This window comes from Danio aesculapii, chromosome 19, assembly GCF_903798145.1.
Source record: "Danio aesculapii chromosome 19, fDanAes4.1, whole genome shotgun sequence".
NCBI classification, from domain to species: Eukaryota; Metazoa; Chordata; class Actinopteri; order Cypriniformes; family Danionidae; genus Danio; species Danio aesculapii.
Window position 1 is genome coordinate 48,520,675 of NC_079453.1, and position 16,871 is coordinate 48,537,545.

A 16,871-nucleotide genomic window follows, 5' to 3' on the forward strand; every position below is an offset into this window, starting at 1 on the left:
AATATGTTTTCATATTACTAGTTGTTAACACATTGTTAGCATGTTTCTAACGTGTGCCAACACATTGCTAGCATTTTATTAGGATGTTGATTTAACACAGTTAACGTTATGTTTTAGCATTTTGCTAGCTTGTTTAAAACTTGTTTGACATGCTGCATACATTTGAACACATTTCTAACATGATTTAGCTTTAACACCATGCTAGATGTGACTAACATGTTTGCTAACATGTCAGTAGCATGTTTTAGATTTAACAACTTACTAAAGTATTGTTGCATGTTGCTCGCATGTTTCTAACTCTACAATTCTAGTAGCATGTTTTAGCATGTTTAGCATACTGCTAACATTAGTATGCTAACGTGATTGTTGATAACATTTCTCTGATGTTCCTGTCGCAACAGATAAAAACACGAAGTTGACATGAAGAAGAAAAATAACAGAAGAGAAGTGTGATTGAAACGTACCGTATATTAGCACGACGGACTCCTCGATAGCGTGTTGGTAGCTGAACTGAGAGTCTAGAAGCGCTCGGCTGACAAACGACCCGTATAAAGTTGACTGGTACCAACCCACGTGAAGATGATCAATGTTGACATGCCGCAGACTTCTCATCATCTCCATCTGATACTGAACTGTAAGAGAAAAGACAAAATAAAGGCATGATGCTGCTTGATTACTGTTGTTTTCATTATTATGTGGAGCTCAGAGCAACTACTTTTCAGGTCACAGTCACTGCAAACAACATGGACACACACACACACACTCACACACACACACACACTACAATATATCGCAGATTTATGGAGTCTGGGGACCAATATTTAACCAATATGAGGTTTTTAGCTGTAAATATAGGTTTTTCTTGAATGAAGATGATGATATTTTGAAAACTGTTGTGCAAAAACAAATGCTAGAACATTCAAATAAATGAAGAATACATGATTTTACATACACCATTACAAAATAGTGCCAAAATAAGATCTTTGGTCACTCAAGTGAATATTTTTTCAAATCTAAGCATGCTTTGAAAAAATAATAAAGATCCATAATGAGAATACCAGTGTTACCTAAACAACAGCAAACATATTTATTTATAAAAACGTCAGTTATCAATTTGTGTGATAACCGACATCAAATTTACAATAATAAGTATAATAACATAATAATATTTATTTTACTTATTATTAATAATATTTATAATAAATATTAGTATTTTGGTGGTAGTAGTAGTATTAATTAATTATTAAATAATAATAATAACATTGTTATAATTATTATTGTTATTATTACTATTATTATTATCATAATAATCGTCATCATTATTAATAAAATTTTATTATTATCATTATTATTATTATCATTTGTATTATATTAATATTTTGTTATTATTAATACTATTATTATAATCATTATTATTATTAATAATGAAATTAATAAAATTATTATTAGTATTATTTGTATTATTATTATTAATACTAATATTGCTATTGTTAATATTCTTAATACTAATATTTTGTTATTATGATTAATACATTTATTATTATTATTATTATTATCATCATCATCATCATTTGTATTATTATTATTATTATTATTATTATTAATATAATTATAAATGTTATCATTATTATTAAAAATACTACAATTATTATTATTATTATTATTATTATTATTATTATTATTATTATTATTATTATTATTATTAATATTATGGGCATGGTGCAGTGGGTAGCACAATCGCCTCACAGCAAGAAGGTCACTGGTTCGTGCCTCGGCTGGGTCAGTTAGCATTTCTGTGTGGAGTTTGCATGTTCTCCCCGTGTTTGCGTGGGTTTCCTCTGGGTCTTCCAGTCAAAATCCTGCAGTATAAGTGAATTGGGTAAGCTAAATTATTTCCAATGTATGTGTGTGAATGAGTGTGTATGGATGTTTTTCAGTGTTGGGTTGCAGCTGGAAGGGCATCCTCTGCTTAAAACATATGCTGGATAAGATTGCGGTTCATTCAGCTTTGGCGACTCTAGATTAGTAAAGGAAATAAGCTGAAAAGAAAATGAATAAATGAATATTATTATTATCATTAATGATAAAATTACTATTATTATTATCATCATCATCATCATTATTTATAATACTAATACTATTGTTATTATTATCAATAATGTTATTATTATTGTTATTATTATTATTATCATTATTATTATTATCATTATTATTATTATTATTAATAATAATAATAATAATAATAATAATATTATTATTATTATTATTACTAATTATCATTAATTTTTATAATACTAGTATTATTGTTATTATTATCAATGTTTATTATAATTATTATTATTATTATTATTATCACCATTATTATTATTATTATCAATATTATTGTTATTATTATTATTATTATCAATATTATTATTATCAATATTATTAATAATAATAACAATAATAACAATAATAATAATAATAATGTTGTTGTTATTAATAATAATGATAATAATAATGCTATTTTTATTATTAATACTATTATTATTTTCATTATTATTAATTATCATTATTATTTATAATACTAGTATTGTTATTATTATCAATGTTATTATAATTATTATCAATATTATTATTATTATTATTATTATTATTATTATTATTATCATCAATTTTATTATTATTATCATTATTATTATTATCATCACTATTATTATTATTATTATTATTATTATTATTATCATTATTATTATTATCATTATTATTATTATCCTTATTATTATTATTATTATCATTATTATTATTATCATTATCATTATCATTATTATTATTATTATTATTATTATTATTATTATTAATAATTAATGTTGTTGTTAATAATAATAATAATAATATTGCTATTTTTATTATAAATACTATTATTATTTTCATTATTATTATTATTGTTATTACTATTATTAAACATTAAAATATTCAACAGAGGCAACATTAGAACATGCAACTGTCATTATTTTTCTTTAAATAATTAATTACAATTACAGAAATTAATTTTAGAACACAAAGCCATATTTTCACGGACGGATTTTGTCATTGGTGCAAAAACATAACAACTCTATTTATGCAGTTAAACTTGAAGTATCCTTTATCCTTGAACATGTTCGCCATTTAACACACTAGCATCTTGCTTTCTTAATATTGAGGAGGATTTTAGGATAAAGTGAGGATAAAGTAAGCAAGATCAAGGTAATCTTATTTAAATCCACAAATGATTAGACATCAGATTCCTCATGTTCATCTGTGCTTCAGTGCCATGTAAAAATGCATCTTTTTCTATGACGTACAAGAAACCTTTCAGACAATCTTGATGAGGTTTTATTGTTTTCATTCATTCATACATTTTCCTTTGGCTTAGTCCCTTTATTAATCAGGGGTCCCCACAGTGGAATGAACCGCCAACTTATTGTAACACTGGGAGTGACAGAGACAACTGAGGTTTAGGATCCACTTGCAGGTTTAATCAAAGTCAGGCAAGCAATGGTCAACACAGGTGCAAACAGATGTATAAAGGCAGTCCAGAATCGTAGTCAAACACAGGCGAGAGGTCGGTAGACAGGCGGCAGACAAGGAGAAAGGGAAACCAGGCAAAGATCAAAACACGGAGGAGCAAGACTAAGGGAAACGCGTTGTAATGTCACTTTACAGATAACAAGACTCGGCAATGTGAATGAGTGTGTGTGCTGCATAAATGGTGTTTGTAATCAGTCCTTGACGATGCTCAGGTGGTGCGAATGTAATCAGTAGAGACTTGGAGCAGGTGTGAGTATGTGTGTGGCATGACTGAATATGTAGTCCATTAATGGCGGAATTGTAGTCCATGTGTGTGAGATCCAGCGATCTGGGAGTTATGATCGCTGGTGATCGTGACACTTATCCAGCATATGTTTTACGCAGCGGAAGCCCTTCCAGCCAAAAACCAGCACTGGAAAACACCCATACACTCTTGCATTCACACACAAACACTACGGCCAATTTAGCTTATTTAATTCACCTATAGTGACTGTGGGGGAAACCGGAGCACCCGGAGTGCACCCACACCAACACCGGGAGGTTTTATTGTTTTATTTATTTATTATTTTGCCATGACAAATAAAATGCAAAAAGTGTGCCAGAATGAGTTTGTGTCTTTATATTTATTATATAGTCAAAATAACTGTATATATTGTCACATTTCATTGGTGCATCCCTAGGGCAGTGGTTCTCAAACTGGGGGTCGGGACCCCTGTGGGGGTCGCAGAATAATTTCAAGGGGTCGCGAGAGTGTAATTTTCAGTGATTATAATAAATTTTTTTCAGTATTACAAGTGAAAGCTTATATTTTCAGATTTTCAAGATATCACTGATGAATTGATAAAGTATTTAGGACACATTCAGGCAGAATGCATCTTTGCACTTAAAACGCAGCGCTCAGGAACAGTTTAAAACTGTTGTCATGTACACTTGCCGCAGTAAACAAAGCCCTCTACGCTTGTCCCGACTTATGCGCTTCTTATTGGCCCACTGCTCCAAGAACTGAACACGAATGGATTGGCTAAAATCAGCTGTCAATCACTCAGTCAATGCCTCCTGTCTACAGATGGCTTGAGCTACAACCGGGAAAATGTAAAGCGCTGAAGATGAGAATAAAAACAACACTGACAGAGTTTGTCTTAGAAACACCTAAAGCTACAACTAATAGCACATCTGATTACTGATCATGTGCTGAATGTTAATCCACCGTCTACACGTTTTGAAGAGTGCATAAAAGACTTCCATTGGCTTCAAGTCCGCTATGAATAACCAAAGCGTTCCCTGTAAAGTCTGTGGGACGGAATTTTCAGGTAACTGTTTGCCACATCTACATATTTTAAGCACGAGAGGTTCTGTTTAATCCTTTATTTAATCGCCAGACGCTGTCAGCCGTACAAGTGGCAGCTATATGTAAAAGTTAACACCATGTACACCATCGCAAAAAGGCTAGCACAGACTAAGATTAAACTAATATTGGAGCTCATGAAAAGAGCGGTATTGCTATTAAAATGACGTATGCACATAATAAGGTATATGTCAAAAGCATCTGTGCAATATCAGACACCACCCGTGAGAACACAGCACAGGTATCGGTAACAGATTCATTAATGAATTCATGTCAAGCAGTGTGTGCAGGGCCGGTCAGCGGTCCGTCCATGATATCTTTTGGTCACTCAATTATGCTATAAAAATGTGTTTTCTTGTGATAACGGGATTTCATTGAGACATGTTTCCTCACGCATGCATATATATATATTTTTTGCTTGTTAGTTTTGATTAGTGTTGATTTCAAATGCAATAAATCTGTTTATAAAACTTGTAGTAACAGTGCGATAATTGGTGGGAGCCACAAAATTTTGGCTGGTGCACCTACATTTTTAAAGATAGGAGCACCAGTACTACAAAGCAAAAATGTTAATTTCGAGCCCTGTCATGTATAGTGAATATAGTTAAAATATTGTGAACAGCATAAAAAAGGTTATTTTTATTGTTTTTAAATGCTTTGGTAGTGGGGGGGGGTCGCGAGTTCTTGACGATCTTACATTGGGGGTCGCTGGCTTAAAAGTTTGAGAACCACTGCCCTAGGGTATAGTATGTTCACATCAGTACACAAGTTTTTCAGTAAAGAGTCAACTCTGGAAACTTTGACCCAAACACAGCCAGATTTGGTCCTACAAAAAGTGATAAATGTACGAACACAAACACATTAAAGCTGGACAACAATTTCCACTCTTGTGTGCCAAACCAGAGTCCTGACGTCCCGAAAGAAACCCTAAAGGCCATTGAGTTTCATTCCCAAACCCAGGAGAGAGATAGCAGGATTATTAACATGAGCATAACAAGGGGTCTTCATTTTATTAAAACAGCTGGAGAGTATCGCAAGGTACATAAAAAAACAAGCGATTCACTCTCATGAGAAAACATCTGCGATATGAAGACTAGCCATAGGACTGAAGGCAACAGTAACTCAAAACAAATAAATAAATTAAGCAAATCAAATGGGCGATCCTTTGGGAAGCACGACTGCGAACGGAAATATGTGTTACAAGAGTGTCGGAGGGGATGAAAAGATGGAGAAGTATTTTAGAGAGGACACAAAGCGCACTTCAAAAGCAGTGAAAAATGTGTGCATACAGAAACCACAGACCAGATTCTGCAAAGTACAAATGAGTTGCATGAGAGTTAAACAAAAAAAAGGAAAAGATGTTAAAAGGAGACAAAACGCACCAACCCAAAGCCCCTAAAACACTTGAAACAACAACACAAAAAACAAGATAATGAGAGTCTAGCTGATGGCATCCTGTAATTAAATGGATTTTCATTCGGGGAAAAAAACACCACCCTAAAAAAATATCAAAACAAGGCCAAACCCACCGGATTTTGCATGGAAGATTTTTTTTTTCCTCTTCTCTTGCACGAGCTGAGACCTTGCATTAACTTTCTGACTTCTCGTGCGGACACTTCAGATGTTGTAGTGGTTTACAAACAGAAAAACGGGAAGGCCAAAAACGGCAGATCTGGAACAGCAATGTGATTTCAAGTAGAACTGAAAGAGGAATGATCAAAGAGTGTTCAAATTAAACAGCACAACATCAACTTCACCCTCCATCACCTCCAGGTCAAAGGAGCAAAAGCACAGTGTATTTTGGGTCGTGTAAATGTAATAGTCATGACTTGTGGGCTTGTTGCAGAGAAATCTATCATTTCCCAGGCAATTGGATGGATCTAGGATAGACTTTCATCTAGGATAGATGGATGGACAGACAGATGGACGGACAGAATGATGGATGGATGGTCAAAATGATGAATGAATTGAAAGAATGGATGGATGGATGGATAGACGGACGGACGGATGGTCAGAATTATGGTTGAATGGATGAATATAAACTAATAGTCAGAATGATGGATGGATGGATGGATGGATGGATTGATGGATGGATGGATGGATGGATGGATGGATTGATGGATGGATGGACGGACAGACAGATGGATGGTCAGAATGACGGATGGATGGATAATCAGAATGATGGATGGATGGATGGATGGATGGATGGATGGATGGATGGATAATCAGAATGATGGATGAATGGATGGACGGACGGACAGACGGATGAACGGACGGCTAGTCAGAATGGATGAATTGAAGGAATGGATGGATGGATGGATGGATGGATGGATGGATGGATGGACAGATGGATGCTCAGAATGATGGATGGATAGTCAGAATGATTGATGGATGGATGGAAGGATGGATGGATGGATGGACACATGGACACATGGATGGATGAATGGACACATGGATGGGCAGACGGATAGATGGATGGACAGACAGATGGACGGACAGAATGATGGATGGATGGATAGTCAGAATGATGGATGGATGGATGGATGGATGGATGGATGGATGGATGGATGGATGGATAGATGGATGGATAGATAGTCAAAATGATGAATGAATTGAAGGAATGGATGGATGGGATAGACGGACGGATGGATGGTCAGAATGATGGTTGGATGGATAGTCAGAATGATGGATGGATGGATGGATGGACAGATGGATGGATGGACTGACGGATGGATAATCAGAATGATGGATGAATGGATGGACGGACGGACAGACGGATAGACGGACGGCTAATCAGAATGTATGAATTGAATGGATGGATGGATGGATGGATGGTCAGAATGATGGATGGATAGACAGAATGATTGATGGATGGATGGATGGACACATGGATGGATGGGCAGATGGATGGATGGATGGATGGACAGACGGATGGATTCATGGAAGAATGCATAGACGGATGGTCAGACTGATGAATGCATTGAAGGAATGGATGGATGGATGAACGGATGATCAGAATGATGAATAAATGGTTATAAATATAGTGGTTTACAAAACAGAAAAACGGGAAGGTCCAAAATGGCAGATCTGGAACAGCAACGTGATTTCAAAACGCTAGTGTTAAAGTAGAACTGAAAGAGGAATGATCAAAGAGTGTTCAAATTAAACAGCACAACATCAACTTCACCCTCCATCACCTCCAGGTCAAAGGAGCAAAAGCACAGTGTATTTTGGGTCGTGTAAATGTAATAGTCATGAATTGTGGGCTTGTTGCAGAGAAATCTATCATTTCCCAGGCAATTGGAAGTGGACTTTCATCAAGCAAAACAGCAAAACCAGCAAAAGATGAAATTATTTCTAACAACACACACACACAGACACACACACACACACGCATGTACTTCACATCCAAGTAGATAAGGTTTGCCAAACAAGATTCAATGTTGGCTTGAGAAAACTTGACCAGAAAGTTTGAAATCGTGTTATTAGTTCCACATTATCTATTTATTCACACTCAAGTGCTTCTAAACTTTTATGAAATCTGTGTTCTTCTGTTCAACACAAAAGATATATATGGGAAATCTCAATGCAACCTCGTGGCTAATTTTAGTCTAGTTTGATTCATATTAAAATACAATTTGCATCTTTGGATTGAAACATGGCTACTGACATCCACAGTAGGAACCAATATTACTATGGGAGTCAGCAGCTATTTCATTCCTTTATGGATGGACAGATAGATACAATTGATGGATGGATGGATGGTCAGAATGGTGGATGCATGGATGGACGAACAGAAGGATGAATAGTTGCATTGAAGGATCGATGGATGGACAGACAGAAGGATGGATAGGTGGATGAACGGATGGATGGTCAGAATGATGGATGGATAGTCAGAATTGATGGATGGATGGATGGATGGATGGATGGAAGGATGGATGGATGGATGGACAGACGGACCAATGGACAGAATGATGGATGGATAGTCAGAATTAAAGGAATGGATGGATGGATGGATAGATGGATGGATGGATGGATGGTCAGAATGATGGATGCATGGATGGACGAACAGAAGGATGAATAGTTGCATTGAAGGATGGATGGATGGACAGACAGAAGGATGGATAGGTGGATGAACGGATGGATGGTCTGAATGATGGATGGATAGTCAGAATTGAAGGAATTGATGGATGGATGGATGGATGGATGGAAGGATGGATGGATGGACAGATGGACCAATGGACAGAATGATGGATGGATAGTCAGAATTAAAGGAATGGATGGATGGATGGATGGATGGATAGATGGATGGATGGATGGATGGATGGTCAGAATGATGGATGCATGGATGGACGAACAGAAGGATGAGTAGTTGCATTGAAGGATGGATGGATGGACGAACAGAACGATGAATAGATGGATGAATGGATGGATGGTCAGAATGATGGATGGATAGTCAGAATTGAAGGAATAGATGGATGGATGGATGGATGGATGGATGGATGGATGGATGGATGGTCAGAATGATGGATGCATGGATGGACGAACAGAAGGATGAGTAGTAGCATTGAAGGATGCTTGGATGGATGGACGAACAGAACGATGGATAGATGGATGAATGGATGGATGGTCAGAATGATGGATGGATAGTCAGAATTGAAGGAATGGATGGATGGATAGATGGATGGATGGATGGATGGATGGTCAGACAGACAGATGGACAGAATGATGGATGGATAGTCAGAATTAAAGGATTGGATGGATGGATGGATGGATGGATGGATGGATGGTCAGAATGATGGATCCATGGATGGACAGACAGAAGGATGGATAGGTGGATGAACGGATGGATGGTCAGAATGATGGATGGATAGTCAGAATTGAAGGAATTGATGGATGGATGGATGGATGGATGGAAGGATGGATGGATGGACAGACGGACCAATGGACAGAATGATGGATGGATAGTCAGAATTAAAGGAATGGATGGATGGATGGATAGATGGATGGATGGATGGATGGATGGATGGTCAGAATGATGGATGCATGGATGGACGAACAGAAGGATGAGTAGTTGCATTGAAGGATGGATGGATGGACGAACAGAACGATGGATAGATGGATGAATGGATGGATGGTCAGAATGATGGATGGATAGTCAGAATTGAAGGAATAGATGGATGGATGGATGGATGGATGGATGGATGGATGGATGGATGGATGGTCAGAATGATGGATGCATGGATGGACGAACAGAAGGATGAGTAGTAGCATTGAAGGATGGATGGATGGGTGGACGAACAGAACGATGGATAGATGGATGAATGGATGGATGGTCAGAATGATGGATGGATAGTCAGAATTGAAGGAATGGATGGATGGATAGATGGATGGATGGATGGATGGATGGTCAGACAGACAGATGGACAGAATGATGGATGGATAGTCAGAATTAAAGGATTGGATGGATGGATGGATGGATGGATGGTCAGAATGATGGATCCATGGATGGACGAACAGAAGGATGAGTAGTTGCATTAAAGGATGGATGGATAGACGAACAGAAGGATGGATAGATGGATGAATGGATGGATAGATGGTCAGAATGATGGATGGTCAGAATTGAAGGAATGGATGGTTGGATGGATAGATGGATGGATGGATGGAAGGATGGATGGATGGATGGACAGACGGACGGACGGATGGACAGAATGATGGATGGATGGATGGATGGATGGATGGATGGATAGTCAGAATTGAAGGAATGGGTGCATAAATGGATAGACAGTTAGACGGATGGATGGATGGATGCATGGATGCATGGATGGATGGTCAGATGGATGGATGAATTAAAGGAATGTATGGATAGACGGAGGTGTGGATGGATGCATAGAAGGATGGCTGGATGTGTGTGGATGGATGGATGGTCAGAATGATGAATGAATGGTTAGAATGATGAATGGATGGATTGATCCATGGATGGATAGACAGATGGATAGACAGATAGACAGACGGATAAATGGATGGACGGATCACACTGTACTTTTTGTCCCAGTATGTTTTTTTTCTCAGAAAGAGTCAGACATGTTTACCCATCTCCTACATCATCATCTGCTCCTCTAACATTAACCGTAACACAACCTCAGACTATATTTAACCCTAATATATGACTAATGAGAGGGTCATACAGACAGAGAGAGAGAGAGCGTGATGCAGCAGACAGCTCACCATGTGACTCTCAATCCACTGCCATGTACAACACAGATATAAATATAAATAAATATATATATATATATATATGAATACATTAAAAGCAGGCCTGTGCTGTGCTAATGGGTTCAGCGTGTCCCTCTTATGAGACACTGGTTATGGAGAGAGTTCAATCTGAACATCGGTTGTCCCAAAACACAGATCCACTCTGAAGCACTGCCTGTTAGGTAACGAGCACATCGTCACATTCATGAACGCCTCCAAATGTCAAATGGGACGCCCCACTGCTGCAAATAACACATTTGGAGGAAAATATGAGGATAGAGATGAATGTGATTTTTTATTATTATTAATAAAACATTTATTGGATTAATAAAATGTTCAAAATAACATTTAATATATAAATCAGAAATCAGAATCAGAAATCAGAAAGATCTTTATTGCCAGGTATGTTCACACATACTAGGAATTTGTTTTGGTGACAGAGCTTCTACAGTGCAACAGAATTACAGAGACAGGACAAAAAACAGATAATAAATATATTTAAAAAAATAGAAGTAAGTAGTGAGTGCAAATATACAGATTGACAAGTGTATGTATGTGTTTATTACTATATACAACGTTATATGTGCAGCTGTTATGTGCAAATTGGCATGTAAAGTGTGTTGTTAAATAAGTGTATATGTGTATAAAAGTGTATAGCAAGTAGTGATGTTGGTTTCACAATTATTATCATCAAGTGTTCATGAGATGGATTGCCTGAGGGAAGAAACTGTTTCTGTGTCGGGCTGTTCTGGTGCGCAGTGCTCTGTAGCGTCCACCAGAAGGTAAAAGTTCAAAGAGGCGGTGTGCTGGGTGTGAGGTGTCCAGAGTGATTTTGGCAGCCCTTCTGCTCGCTCTGGATAAGTACAGTAAATATTAATATATATTAACATTAATATTAATATTAATATTATATATAATATTAATATTAATATATAAATAACATTTTAGTGATACAATGCAATGATGGTTTATTAATGAACTTATTGGCAAAAAAATAATAATAATAAAATGGGAAAAACTAACTTATATTTCTCAACATTATAATTAAAAAACTATGATTATTGATAAACCTACTGGCTAAATAAAATGTGCTAAATTTTTATTATTATTATTATTATTATGAACTTGGTTAAATATAATGCTCAAAATGAATCTGAAGTTGTTTGACAATTTGTGATAAATAATTAACAACAAATAAATCTAATAATTAATAAAACAATCATTAATATATTAACAATTATTAATATACAGTTGAAGACAGAATTATTAAACCCCCTTTGATTTCTTTTTCTTTTTAGAATATTTCCCAAATGATGTTTGACAGAGCAAGGAGGTTTTTACAGTGTGTCTGATAGGGGTGTCAAAATTAATAGTTTCTTCAGTGCACCGCGATTGCAGACGTGGACAATTCAGTATCGGTTCAGTAATTATCATAACCGGTTATTATGTAGCGACGTCATTTATCTCATATGCGCTATGTCGCCGTAGCTTACTATGGCGAGGGAGGCGAGCGCGAGTGTTTACAACGCTCCAACTACTTAAAAACGCAGAAACTGTGCACAATTTCACTGCGTGTGTGTTTGCTGGACAGTATTTCAGTGACGCTTACAGCAGAAGCCCCTATTTTACTGCGATTGAGAGAATTAAAGTAAACTCCATTTCTCTCTCTCACTGTGTCCCATGTGACCGGCTGCGTGACTTTTCCTCTCCTCTCGGCTGTTACAGCGATACTTCTGGATAGAGGTCTGCATTCGAGTAATCGAGTCGGGACCCGACCAGATTTCTTGCGGTGCGGAAATAAATTTCCAAATAAAGCGCAGGAGCAGTCGGTAACTCTGGTGTAATTTAACAGTCTCCAAGTTTTTCAGTAAGTTTTTAGTCTCCACTTTCCTTCCTAATCTGTAACTGCCTCTCTGGCTATACCACTAACTGTACTCTCTCAAAAAAATAAAAACACTACTAATGCTTTGCTTCTTAGACTTTACACACCTGAAACTTGTCTATAGCACTTGTTCACTGCTGCTCTTTTAGTTGTGTAAATTGCTTCCTTGTCCTCATGTGTAAGTCGCTTTGGATAAAAGCGTCTGCTAAATGACTAAATGTAAATGTAATTTGAACGGTAACGGGTGGTCTAACAATATCGCTCCCGACGAGCAAGCAAGCACGCGCAAGCATGTGAGTGTGCGTGTGTGCGTGCGTGTGTGTGTGTGTGAAAGAGAGAGAGCGTGATGCTGTGTTTCGCTTGTTTGGTGCTGTTTATGTTTGTGTGTGTGTGTGTGTGTGAGTTTTTGTGTGTCTGTGAGTCTATGTGTGTTTGTGTTTATACAGACATCTTATTATAGCCCCCCCACCCCCCACCCCCTAAATATAAAATTGTGTATGGAAATCATCGTCAATGCACCGTGATGCACGGAGATATCGAATTGAGCCGAATCAATGGCAAGAGAGTCGTAACTGAAGCGAACCGTGAGACCAGTGTAGGTTCACAGCTCTAATGTCTGATAATATTTTTTTCTTCAGGAGAAAGTCTTATTTGCTTTATTTCGACTAGAATAAAAGCTTCTGTAGTTTTTTTTTTTACATTTTTAGGTCTAAATTATCAGCCCCTTTAAGCTATATATTTTTGATAGTCTACAGAACAAACCACTGTTTACAATAACTTGCCTAATTACCCTAACCGGCCTAGTTAACCTAATTAACCTAGTTAAGCCTTTAAATGTCACTTTAAGCTGTATAGAAGTGTCTTGAAGAATATCTAGTCTAATATTATTTACTGTCATCATGACAAAGACAAAATAAATCAGTTATTAGAGATGAGTTATTAAAACTATTATGATTAGAAATGTGCTGAAGAAAATCTGCTCTCTGTTAAACAGAAATTGAGGAAAAAATAAACGGGGGCTAATAATTATGACTTCAACTGTCTTTAAAAAACTAACCAATTAGTTTTCAATAAATATGAACAATGCTAACAATAAATCATGATTAATATTTGATGATTAACAAGTGACTGATGATTATTACTAACCTTTAAATAAAGTGTGCAAGATGAGTATTGGCTAAAAAAATATAAAGTATCGGCTGAATAAAATGTTTAAAAGGGGTTCATTTAATCTGTCCACAGCAGCATTTCTATTATATATATCACAAAATTGCATTAATATATGAATGATGATGAATGATAAATAGCCAATCATTATCAATAAATAAAGTGTGTTTTATTTAAATATGTATTGGCTAAGAAGAAGTGCAAAATGACTCTCTCTATCTATTATTTATCTATTTTTTTAGTTATCTGATTGATTTGATTATTAACTTACTGCCTAAAAGAGATGTCAAATGAATCTGTGCACTGCATCAGTAGCAGCATCGTTTCTTATTTTCCACAGAGGTGTTGTGGATAAATAAGACCATATCACAGGTGACACACATCATAGGTGTGTGTGTGTGTGTGTGTGTGGCAGCTGCAGTGCTAATGAGAGCCGCCATCAGTCTCCACTCACGTCTCAATCTCCCCATCCATTCCTTTCCTTCATTTCTGTTTTCTCCTTTTCTGATACGAGACTCTTTCTGTCTCACACACTTGTAAGATCAATTCAGACACTGACAGCTTGTCAAGGCTCTGCGACAAGATAGGAGAGGCCAGAAAACTGTTTGAAGGCCTGCTGCTTACATAAAGGCATGCAAATTCAAGATCTCAGCATAACATAAGCAATCGACAACATTAATTAGCATTCAAGACGTGCATTCAAATTAAAATGCTAGCCAGTGTTTATATTGATTTCAAATTATGGCCAACAAGTGATTCATTTCCTATACTGTAAAATTCTACACGATATTAAGTAAGAAAAAAATTATATTTATATATCATTTTTATACTGTGTTTAATTTTATATTGGTGGCACAATGGCTCAGTGGGTAGCAGAAAGCAAGAAGGTCACAGTTTCTAGTCCCGGTTGAGCCAGTTGGCGTTTCTGTGTGGAGTTTGCATGTTCTCCTCGTGTTTATGTGGGTTTCCTCTGGGTGCTCCGGTTTCCCACACAGTCCAAACACATGCGCTATAGGGGAATTGAATACATTAAATTGTGTGTGAATGAGTGTGTATCGGTGTTTTCCAGTACTGCAGCATGGGATAGGCATCCACTGTGTAAACATATGCTGGATAAGTTGGCGGTTCATTCCGCTGTGGCGACCCCTGAAAAGTAAGGAACTGAGCAAAAGGAAATGAATAATTTTATATTGTAAAAAAGTAATTAATATTTCTGTGATGGAAAAACTGTATTTTTAGCATCAGGATCTTTACGCAACTCTTTATGTGTGTGTGTGTGTTTTGTGTGTATACAAAAAAATTATTTGTGTCGGGACAACATGAAGGAATTAAGTTAACCCATAAAATTTTACAGATTTAGGTGGATTGAATAAAGTAGTTGCAAACAAAACTCAAGAATTGTGTTGTTTCAGGTTATTTTAAGTAGTTGGACAGCAAAGGTCATTGTTTGAGTGTAAAATATGATAAATATGCAATGATTATCAACTATTATTAACTTACATGCTAAAAAAGGCTGAAAAAGGCCTGTTATTTTTTCAAAAACATTAAAGAGATAATTAGTGACAAATAGGCAGTAATTATTTATAAATAATCAATATTTTTGATCAATTTATTCACAAAATAAAATTGTGCAAATGTGCAAAATTTTAAATGATGATCAGTGGAAAGTTGTCAATGCACGATTATTTATTTAAAAAAATTAAAAAATTAAATTAAATTTTTAGACTGTAAAAATGTTCAGAATAAACAAGATTTATTGGTAGAATAAAAGTCAAAATGTGCACAATATTAAGTGATAATAAATTGTCAGTGAATAAAATCGTTTTTAGTCTGTAAAAATGTTCAGGATGAGCAAAATATATTAGCATACTAAAAGTCCAAAATGTGCACAATATTACATCATAATAGGTGGAAAACTGTGAGTGAATAAAATCGTTTATAGTCTCTAAAAATGTTCAGGATGAGCAAAAATAACCAGTTTATTCTCTATAAAAAAGGAGCATTCTGAATGATATAATTCATATAATTCTGAGGGGGTTTTAGATTAATTTACAAAAAAATTAAAAATACAATTTAATGAGCATTAATATATTAAGTGACATATTCACAATTTACACAAATCCCAATTTAAGAGACATAAATATATTTACTGTGACTTTTAATCAATTAAATGTGTTGGCTCAGAAATCCGTTTAACACAAATAAACTAAAGATTACGAAAACTACTAGTTTCTTTTAAGAAAACTAAGCATTTTAAAAAGAAAATTGAGCATTTTTAAAAGAAAAGCGAGCATTATAGCTAAATATTTCCAATAAAATAAACAATACTGACCTATATAAATGATCAAATTAATTGATTATCAAATGTGTGTCACTTTAAATGTCTTTATAATAAATTAACAATCTTATTTTCACAAAATCGTCAATGATATTACCTACCCACAGACAAGAAACGCTATTTTAGACTCAGTGTTTTACTCTGGTGTTTGGAGACTCTTATGTTTAGTTTTCTGATGCTGCACTATAAACTTCAGCTTTATTCAGACTTCTGAGACTCTGTCAGAGTTTAAAAACCTTGACCTTTTCTTCTCTTTTTGTGTTTCTTGAGCCAAAGCAGACGCTCAGAGTCGACCGTCCACGTTATTTTCTCCTATTGATGAGAGCAGAAATAGC

At 35.6% G+C, this 16,871-nt stretch overlaps 1 protein-coding gene across 1 annotated transcript in view; it reads right to left on the reverse strand.

The window, feature by feature from the left end:
* Positions 1–16,871, reverse strand: part of eif3hb (eukaryotic translation initiation factor 3, subunit H, b) — a 133,462-nt gene that overhangs the window by 50,860 nt on the left and 65,731 nt on the right. The window contains exon 3 of the mRNA XM_056479508.1: positions 465–632. Within this exon, the coding sequence (XP_056335483.1) occupies positions 465–632 (168 nt within the window). The remainder of the gene's footprint in view (positions 1–464; positions 633–16,871) is intronic.